This window comes from Culex pipiens, chromosome 2, assembly GCF_016801865.2.
Source record: "Culex pipiens pallens isolate TS chromosome 2, TS_CPP_V2, whole genome shotgun sequence".
Classification (NCBI taxonomy): domain Eukaryota; kingdom Metazoa; phylum Arthropoda; class Insecta; order Diptera; family Culicidae; genus Culex; species Culex pipiens.
Window position 1 is genome coordinate 148243404 of NC_068938.1, and position 10040 is coordinate 148253443.

Genomic DNA, 10040 nt, shown 5'->3' on the forward strand with positions numbered 1-10040 from the left:
TAAAACTTTACAACAATACAAAAAATTTAATATCTGTGATTCCCTTAAAAAAATCGGTGTTTTGCTTTTCTGTAAATGAGCAATTCCAGCCCAAAACAGGAATTTTTAAGGCACTTTTTTCTCGACCCTCTCCGATTTCAATGAAACTTTGTAGACATGTTATCCTAGGCTTATATAAGCCATTTTTGTGTATATGAAGCCAGTTACACTCGATAAAGACATTTGAGAAGGGCGTAAGTGTTTTAAATATTTTTGTATTTCGTAATTTAAATATTGCTGTATCTCGAAGCCGTTGCATCGTATCAAAAAGTGGTCAAAGACAAACTTGTAGGAAATTTGACGGGCTTTCCGAAAAAAAATACGCTGAAAGAAAAAAACAAACCAGTTTAATGAGATTTTTTGATTTTTAAGTTTAAAAGTCAAATTTGAAGGTGAGCCCACGATTTTTTTTCGTTCAAAATTTTTGTGAAAATAGCCTAAGATGTTACAAAAAGACTCACGAAAAATGCAGGATGGAGCAACTCACCTAAAAAAATACAAAAATCATTTAGTGAAAATGTTTTTTTCAAAAGTGCTCTAAACGTAAAAATTTTCAAAAACCGAACGCGAGAGTTTCTCCAGTTTTAAATAAAAGTCTCCATATTGAACATTGTCCTAAGTCCAATCCTTGCGAATATGACAGACTTGATTTTTCAGTCTCGAAAATATTTTTACCGGAAAGCTCGTCCAATTTCCCATCAGTTTGCCTTTGGCAGCTTTTCGATTGGATGCATGGGCTTACAGATATAAGCTTAATTACATTGCTCATAACTGAAAACAGAATATTTTTTTCAGTGTGGTGGGAACCTGGATAGTAAATGAGCTTACGTAAATATTGAAACGAGTCAAATTGAATAGCTGTCAAAGGCAAACTTATGGGAAATTGGACGAGCTTTCCGGTAAAAATATTTTCGAGACTGAAAAATCAAGTCTGTCATATAGAAATCGCCAAAAACCACCAAAAAAGCTGTTTTTTCAACATTTTTATTTTTAAAACCGCTAAATCTTCGCAAGGATTGGACATAGGACAATGGTCAATATGGAGACTTTTATGTAAAATTGTCTGGAGAATCGATTCCCACTATCGGTTTTTGAAAATTTTGACGTTTAGACAACTTAAAAAAACAGTTTTAGTAAATGATTTTTGTATTTTTGTAGGAAAGACGTACCATCCTGCATTTTTCGTGAGTCTTTTTGTAACATTTTAGGCTATTTCCTCAAAAATTTTGAACGAAAAACAAAATCATAACTTCACCTTTAAATTTAACTTTTAAACATATTAATTGAAAAATCCCATAAAAGTAGCGTGTATTTTTCTTTCAGTGTATTTTTTTTTTCAGAAAGCCCGTCCAATTTCCTACAAGTTTGCCTATGACCACTTTTTGGTACAGTCATTTTTAAATTACAGAATACAAAAATATCAAAATAACTTACGCCCTTGTCAAATGTAACTTTCGAGTACAATTGGCTCCATATACACAAAAATGGCTTATATAGGCCTGCGATAACATGTCTACAAAGTTTCAGTGAAATCGGAGAGGTTCGGGTAAAAAAGTACCAGAAAAATTCCTGATTTGAGCTGGAAATGCTCACTAATATTTTCACAAAATGCCGTATTTTCGTAAATACTCGAATTTTTACAATTCGCTATATGGGTATCAAACGAAGCAAAATTTTACCTGTTATTTTACTGTTTTAATTTTCACAAAATTTCAAAATAACAGCATTTTCTCTAAAATATTATTTTTTCTACTACCGTCAGGGGGGGTGACTATGGGTCAAAAAATGATACACCTCTCGTCATTTCTTAATAACAAAAACAATTTAAATAACATCGAAAATCTGTCAACGTAGATTTGTTCTTAGATAGTTTATTAACATTTTCCCAAATTATGGTGGATTTTGATGAACACTACCTTAAATGCCAATAGTTTGAAAATTAACCCAATCTCACCCCTTAGAGGGGGTGACATTGGGTCAAATGAAACTAAAATGATGCTGAAATACAACGATATGGTAAAAACAAGTAACCAACAGTGTTTCTTGTTCGAGGGAATCGTATTGACACGCTACACTAAATCCCCTAAATACGCTCCCCCCGAATGCGCCTCCCCCGTTTTGCGCCCCCCGAATTGCGCTCAAACCCCGAAATAACGCTCCCCCCAAATAACGCTCTAATTGGCGCAAATCGGGGGAGCGTTATTTCGGGGTTTTGGCGTAAAATGGGGTTTTCTTTTTTAATGTTCTTTATTTACATATAAATGAAACATTTGTATAAGGGGTCATCCACAAAACACGGATAAGGGGCCATCCACAAATCTGAGTATCCAAGAACTCCTGGAAGTCATGCCCTAGATATCTACCTGATCATCGAGGGTCTATATGGGTCTATTAACCATCGGTATAGCTTCAGGTAGCTTCAGTAAACCACGATGGATACTCTGGGGTACGTTGGATTGTTATGGGTCCTCCAGGAACTCCATGGAGTTATGACCTGATGATCTACCTGTTCAACGGGGGTCTATATGGGTGAATTTACCATCGGTATAGCTTCAGGTAGCTTCAGTGAACCACGATGGATACTCTGGGGTAGGTTGGATTGTTATGGGTCCTCCAGGAACTCTCGGAAGTTATGACCTGATGATCTACTTGATCAACGGGGGTCTATATGGGTGAATTAACCATCGCTATAGCTTCAGGTAGCTTCAGTGAACCACGATGGATACTCTGGGGTAGGTTGGATTGTTATGGGTCCTCCAGGAACTCTCGGAAGTTATGACCTGATGATCTACCTGATCAACGGGGGTCTATATGGGTGAATTAACCATCGGTATAGCTTCAGGTAGCTTCAGTGAACCACGATGGATACTTTGGGGTAGGTTGGATTGTTATGGGTCCTCCAGGAACTCCATGGAGTTATGACCTGATAATCTACCTGATCAACGGGGGCCTAAATTGGTATATTAACCATCGGTGTAGCTTCAGGTAGCTTCAGTGAACCACAATGGATAACCTTAACCATGTTGGTTTGATATGGGTCATCAAGGAACTCCCGGGAGTTATGACCTGATGATCTACTTGATCAACGGGGGTCTATATTGGTATATTAACCATCGGTATAGCTTCAGGTAGCTTCAGTGAACCACGATGGATACTCTGGGGTAGGTTGGATTGTTATGGGTCCTCCAGGAACTCTCGGAAGTTATGACCTGATGATCTACCTGATCAACGGGGGTCTATATGGGTGAATTAACCATCGGTATAGCTTCAGGTAGCTTCAGTGAACCACGATGGATACTTTGGGGTAGGTTGGATTGTTATGGGTCCTCCAGGAACTCCATGGAGTTATGACCTGATAATCTACCTGATCAACGGGGGCCTAAATTGGTATATTAACCATCGGTGTAGCTTCAGGTAGCTTCAGTGAACCACAATGGATAACCTTAACCATGTTGGTTTGATATGGGTCATCAAGGAACTCCCGGGAGTTATGACCTGATGATCTACTTGATCAACGGGGGTCTATATTGGTATATTAACCATCGGTATAGCTTCAGGTAGCTTCAGTGAACCACGATGGATACTCTGGGGTAGGTTGGATTGTTATGGGTCCTCCAGGAACTCTCGGAAGTTATGACCTGATGACCTACCTGATCAACGGAGTCTATATGGGTGTATAAATCATCGGTATAGCTTCAGGTAGCTTCACTGCACCACGATGGATGCTCTGGAGTTCGTTGGATTGTTGGACCCATATAGACCAACCCTCGTTGATCAGGTAGATCATCAGGTCATAACTCCCGGGAGTTCCTGGAGGACCCATAACAATCCAACGTACCCCAGAATATCCATGGTGGTTCACTGAAGCTACCTGAAGCTATACCGATGGTTAATATACCAATATAGACCCCCGTTGATCAGGTAGATCATCAGGTCATAACTCCATGGAGTTCCTGGAGGACCCATAACAATCCAACGTACCCCAGAGTATCCATCGTGGTTCACTGAAGCTACCTGAAGCTATACCGATGGTTAATATACCAATATAGACCCCCGTTGATCAGGTAGATCATCAGGTCATAACTCCATGGAGTTCCTGGAGGACCTATAACAATCCAACCTACCCCAGAGTATCCATCGTGGTTCACTGAAGCTACCTGAAGCTATACCGATGGTTAATATACCAATATAGACCCCCGTTGATCAGGTAGATCATCAGGTCATAACTTCCGAGAGTTCCTGGAGGACCCATAACAATCCAACCTACCCCAGAGTATCCATCGTGGTTCACTGAAGCTACCTGAAGCTATACCGATGGTTAATACATCCATATAGACCCCCGTCGATCAGGTAGATCATCAGGTCATAACTCCCGGGAGTTCCTGGAGGGCCCATAACAATCCAACGTAACGCAGAATATCCATCGTGGTTCAGTGTAGCTACCGGAAGCTATACCGATGGTTAATATACCAATATAGACACCCTTTGATCAGGTAGATCATCAGGTCATTACTCCCGGGAGTTCCTTGAGGACCCATAACAATCCAACATGGCCAAGGATATCCATCGTGGTTCACTGAAGCTACCTGAAGCTATACCGATGTGTAATATACCAATATAGACCCCCGTTGATCAGGTAGATCATCAGGTCATAACTTCCGGGAGTTCCTAGAGGACCCATAACAATCCAACCTACCCCAGAGTATCCATCGTGGTTCACTGAAGCTACCTGAAGCTATACCGATGGTTAATTCACCCATATAGACCCCCGTTGATCAGGTAGATTATCAGGTCATAACTCCCGGGAGTTCCTGGAGGACCCATAACAATCCAACGTAACCCAGAATATCCATCGTGATTCACTGAAGCTACCGGAAGCTATACCGATGGTTAATTCACCCATATAGACCCCCGTTGATCAGGTAGATCATCAGGTCATAACTTCCGAGAGTTCCTGAAGGACCCATAACAATCCAACATGGCGAAGGTATCCATCGTGGTTCACTGAAGCTACCTGAAGCTATACCGATGGTTAGTTCAACCATATAGACCCTCGATGATCAAGTAGATATCTAGGGCATGACTTCCGGGAGTTCTTGGATACCCAGATTTGTGGATGGTCCCTTACCCGTGTTTTGTGGATGCCCCCTTATATAAATATTTCATTTATTTGGGAATAAAGTACATTAAAAAAGAAAACCCCATTTTACGCCAAAACCCCGAAATAACGCTCCCCCCGTTTGCGCTCAAACCCCGAAATAACGCTCCCCCCGTTTGCGCTCAAACCCCGAAATAACGCTCCCCCGAATTGCGCTCTCCCCCGGTGTGCGCCCCCCCAAAAAGAGCGCACATGGGGGATTTAGTGTACAATGTTTGAAGTGGAGATTTTCAAACATTTGGGTAGTTTTCGAGCAATTCTAACAAAAATATTAGAAAAATGATTTTTCGAGAGGTCATTTGTGGCCAAAAACGTACCCCAACTTTAGACAGGTGCCAAAATAACAGGATTTGTTCTAGGAACGAGTTTTTTTTCAGAGAAGTCATCTTAAGATGACTCCTACAAAACCCTTTTAACAGAATTCAGTTTCATTGAGAAGAACCTGAGAAATGGTAAAATCCGTAAAAAATCACTTTGACCCAATCTCACCCCCCCAGACCCAATGTCACCCCCACTGACGGTATTCGCAATTCAGACGATTAATATCAATATCAAACGATTCGAAATTTTGCATACATTTTCACTGTTTTTAAGTATTTTATATGAAATATTCAATTTTTTTTTTAAAATTTCGAGAAAATACTATTTTGTGATAATTTAAGTATTCAATTAAAAAAAAACTCTGAAACAGTAAAAATGCATGCAAAATTTCCATATTGCATTATTTTTTATTTTCGAGACAATACGGTATTTTGTGAAAAATTTCAGTACATCATTCAAGAACTCTTAAAAAGTTAAAATACAAGCAAAATTTCAAATTGTTCGATAACCACATTGCGAATTATAAACAATATATAGTTTTGGAGAAAATACGGTATTTTGTGAAAATTTTAGTATTTCATAAAAAAACTCTAAAACAGTGAAAATGCATGCAAAATTTCGAATAGTTTGATACCCATTTTGCAAATTATAAAAAATTGAGTACTTTCGAAAATAAAGGTATTTTGTGATTTTTCTAGTATTTGTACTTTCAAACTTACCAAATTATCCAAAAAATATTGAATAAGAGTAAGCTTGAAAATCAATATAATTTGGTTGATTTAAGTATTTTTTAAAAATATATTAAATATAAGTTATCGTCTGTTATCGTCGATAAAATTATCGCCGATGCAATTATCGGAATAACGACGATAACGATAGAACTATTGTGATCGTTATCGAACCTCGATAATTGTATCGTTAATAACCTTGGTTCAAACATAAGCTTATCGAGTTTTTGTTCAGTTTCGAACTTGATATGAACTTATCACGAAAATTTAGTTTACTACAATTTCTTTAGTCAAAATTGTTTTTATTACTTTTTCATCAAAAGCAACGTTGCCAGATTATTTTGTGGGAGATCTTTTTTTTTTCTTGAAAATAAATCAGTATTTTATCTGTATCTTGTCGAATCCAAGCCATAGAAGGCATTTTAAAAATTTTTAACAGCGGATTTAAGCTTTTTAATCATATTAAAGCATAAATTAATTACTGAATTGTTGGAACTTTCAAACATAACGATTTTAAAAAAATCTGTAAATGCAGATTTTTGGCATTTTTGGGATAGAAAAATCTGTAAAATACAGATTTATTTGTATAGCTGGCATGGCTGATCAAATGGGCCATTACAAAATCACGTGGTTTTTTGGAAATCTTTGTATCACAAAATATGCAAAATAGTACAACTATGTTGGCTGTCGGGTTAAGTGAAGTCCCCCTGATTTTCAAATGATTCTCTTTTCTATGTGTCAATTTATAACAGAAATGTGGAGATATACATCTCAAAATATTTAGACATTATCAATAGTACTAAATGTTTAAAATCAAAATCTGCTTCCTATGTTTATATTTCAAAAGAACTCGTTTTTGTGATTATTTTCAATAAGTCAATCAATTATAACTTTAAGTTTATGTCCACATATAAATAAAATATAATATAGTACAATTTTTTCTGATTTTTTAGATATTGTTAGTGCTCTAACTTTCATTTATAACAGAAAATTTAATGTAGAATACACGATCAAGAACAAATCATAATCAGATCTTGCCTTCCATTTACAAACCATAAAAAAAAACTGTACCTTTTGAACAAATTTTCAATTAAAAATGTATGGATCATGGACAATCCCAAACCCCTACTGCATAATTCTACGTGGTTTTTTTTGGATAGTTCCTATTCACTTTTGAAAATAATTGGAATGCTTAATTGTGGCATTGTCGTGAAATTATTTTATCGAAAAAGTATCAAAAATTACGGTTTCTACATAACTTTTCCAAATGGTTTAGGACCTTTTAAAAAGTTCTTTTCTGGTGCCAATTGATTACACCGACCAACAAAATTTCTGCGCAGACTCAACTCGACTGCGCAGTCATTTTTGTCATTTTTGAAGGTCAGTGTTTGTGGGATAAGCCATGGACCTTTCATTATTAGATTCCGTTCACCCTTGTTAATAGCAAGACGTATTGGAACAAAATGGTTAAAATATTCCAAATCCTTTTTAAGTTAATGCTAGCTTCAAATCCAAGTTTTGTGAACCTGAAAGTGTCATAGTTTGGAACATGGCAGTAGTTTGGTTCGAGATATTTTATATTTAAAGTTAAAATATATCAAATTAAAAAATATATATATTTGCACACATTAAACCTTAAATAATATAAAAACCATTTCCTCTTTCGTCGAGAATAAATAATCAAATCACACAATTCTGTAATGCGTTGAAGCCAGTGAACTAATTGACAATAATCCGCGGCTGCCAACTCAACCCGATAAGTCCACAACACCAAAGGGTTGTGTTATCCACGGGAACCAATCTGTTTCCTTTTAAATCCCTACCTTCCTGGTCAGAAATCCGTTTAGCAAATCCTTTACACGCAGATTAAAGGGGTTGCATGCGCGCGCTTTACCGCTCTAATCAAATTAGAAAATCACATCAAACCACCGACTATAAAACCAGCCACCCAGCCAACGGACAATCGAACATTTGTGAAGCGTTTCGCCCACGAAACTGGTCCAAATTGTTCCCTGGTTTTGGTATTCTAAAGTGACGCGGATCGTTACCGACTCAGTGATTCAGTGGCACCATGTTTCTGCTCAACGAAACCGACGCGGTTCTGCTGCCGGCGGCCCGGACCGGCGGAGAAATGGTCAAGCTGCTCGGCTGGAACCTGCCGCCGGAGCAGATGCACCTGGTGCACGAACACTGGAAGGACTTTCCGGCGCCACCCTACTTCATGCACCTGCTGCTGGCGTTGATCTACTTTGTGCTGATGAACGTTTCCCTGATTGGGAACGGGATCGTCGTGTGGATCTTCACCACGTGAGTATTTTAAGATCGTGTTTGGCGTCGGATATCTAACGTGTTTCGTTACAGCTCCAAGTCGCTCCGCAATGGCTCGAACATGTTCATCGTCAACCTGGCCATTTTCGATCTGCTGATGATGTGTGAGATGCCAATGTTTCTGGTGAATGCCTTCTCCGAGCGGCTGGTGGGCTACGAAACTGGCTGTGCGATCTACGCGGCGCTGGGCAGCGTGTCCGGAATCGGTGGAGCGATCAGCAATGCCGTCATCGCGTACGACCGCTATCGGACCATTTCTAACCCGCTCGAGGGTCGTATGAACCGGACCAAAGCATCGCTCTTCGTTGTGATGACCTGGCTGTGGACGGTGCCGTTCACGGTGATGCCGATGTTCAACATCTGGGGCCGCTACATTCCGGAAGGATACCTGACCACGTGTTCGTTCGACTATCTGACCGATGACAGCGACACGCGCGTCTTCGTCGGGTGTATCTTCGCGTGGGCGTACGCCATCCCGATGGTGTTCATCTGCTACTTTTACACCCGCCTGTTTGGCCACGTCCGACAGCACGAGAACATGCTGAAGAACCAGGCCCGCAAGATGAACATCGAGTCGTTGGCGGCGAACCGTAACGCGAACGCCGAAGCTGCCGAGATCCGCATCGCCAAAGCCGCGTTCACGATCTTCTTTCTGTTTGTCTGCGCATGGACTCCGTACGCATTCGTTGCCATGATCGGGGCCTTCGGAGATAAGACCATTCTGACGCCGTTTTTCACCATGATACCGGCCATGTGCTGCAAGATCGTTTCGTGCCTGGACCCGTGGGTCTACGCCATCAGTCATCCCAGATACCGCCAGGAGCTCGAGAAACGTCTGCCCTGGCTTGGCATCAAGGAAGCCCCGGACAATGTCAGCACGACCGAGAGTAAGCAGACGGTCGTATCGGAACCTCCGGCCAACGCCGAAACTTAAATCCCAAAAGGTAACGATTCAGTCAGTAACCACCTACCAAACGAACCCAGCAAACCAGTACACGACCAACACGCGGCTATGTTAAATGGACTTTGATCTTGGAACCTAGTATGTAAGCTCAGTAGTTGTTTCATTCATCATTGCAAGCAAAAGAAAAATACAAAAAAATGAGAGAGTTGTACGTTAAATGTGCTGGTTATAATTTTTGATAAAAGTTGGCATTTCAGAAAATCCCAAAAATTACTTTAAACCAAGCGTCCAGATTGCCCAAAATCCCCCACTTTACTCGCGAGTACAAATCTGATCGCTACTGAGTACTCTCTCTTTTGCTCTCACACTTTTAAAGCGTACCGCGCTGATATTTAGTTAGATTCTCTCCTCTCTGAGCATTTTCGTGTGTGACTGTCGCAGACTAGCGGAGTAGACCAAGCAATTCTTGAATGACTTGAATAACTGTGTGAAGTGACCAATCGACAATTCATTGTATTTTTTTTTTTTATTTGGATGAAACTTTGTCCAGCGATTCCTCAGG

The 10040-nt window shown here is 39.8% G+C and overlaps 1 protein-coding gene across 1 annotated transcript; it reads left to right on the forward strand.

Moving 5' to 3' along the window:
* The first annotated feature begins 8260 nt into the window (after nt 1-8260).
* On the forward strand, nt 8261-9696 carry LOC120426395 (opsin-3-like). The gene is made up of 2 exons (XM_039591149.2): nt 8261-8553; nt 8608-9696. The coding sequence occupies exons 1-2, from the start codon at nt 8318-8320 to the stop codon at nt 9506-9508; spliced, it is 1137 nt and encodes a 378-aa protein (XP_039447083.1). The 5' UTR covers nt 8261-8317; the 3' UTR covers nt 9509-9696.
* Nucleotides 9697-10040: the final 344 nt, after the last annotated feature.

Excerpts from the sequence above, each read along its gene's own strand:
- LOC120426395 (XM_039591149.2), top strand. The coding sequence starts at position 8,318 with ATGTTTCTGCTCAACGAAACCGACGCGGTTCTGCTGCCGGCGGCCCGG. Across the intron at positions 8,554-8,607 it reads GTCGTGTGGATCTTCACCAC|CTCCAAGTCGCTCCGCAATG; the intron begins GTGAGTATTTTA and ends GTTTCGTTACAG.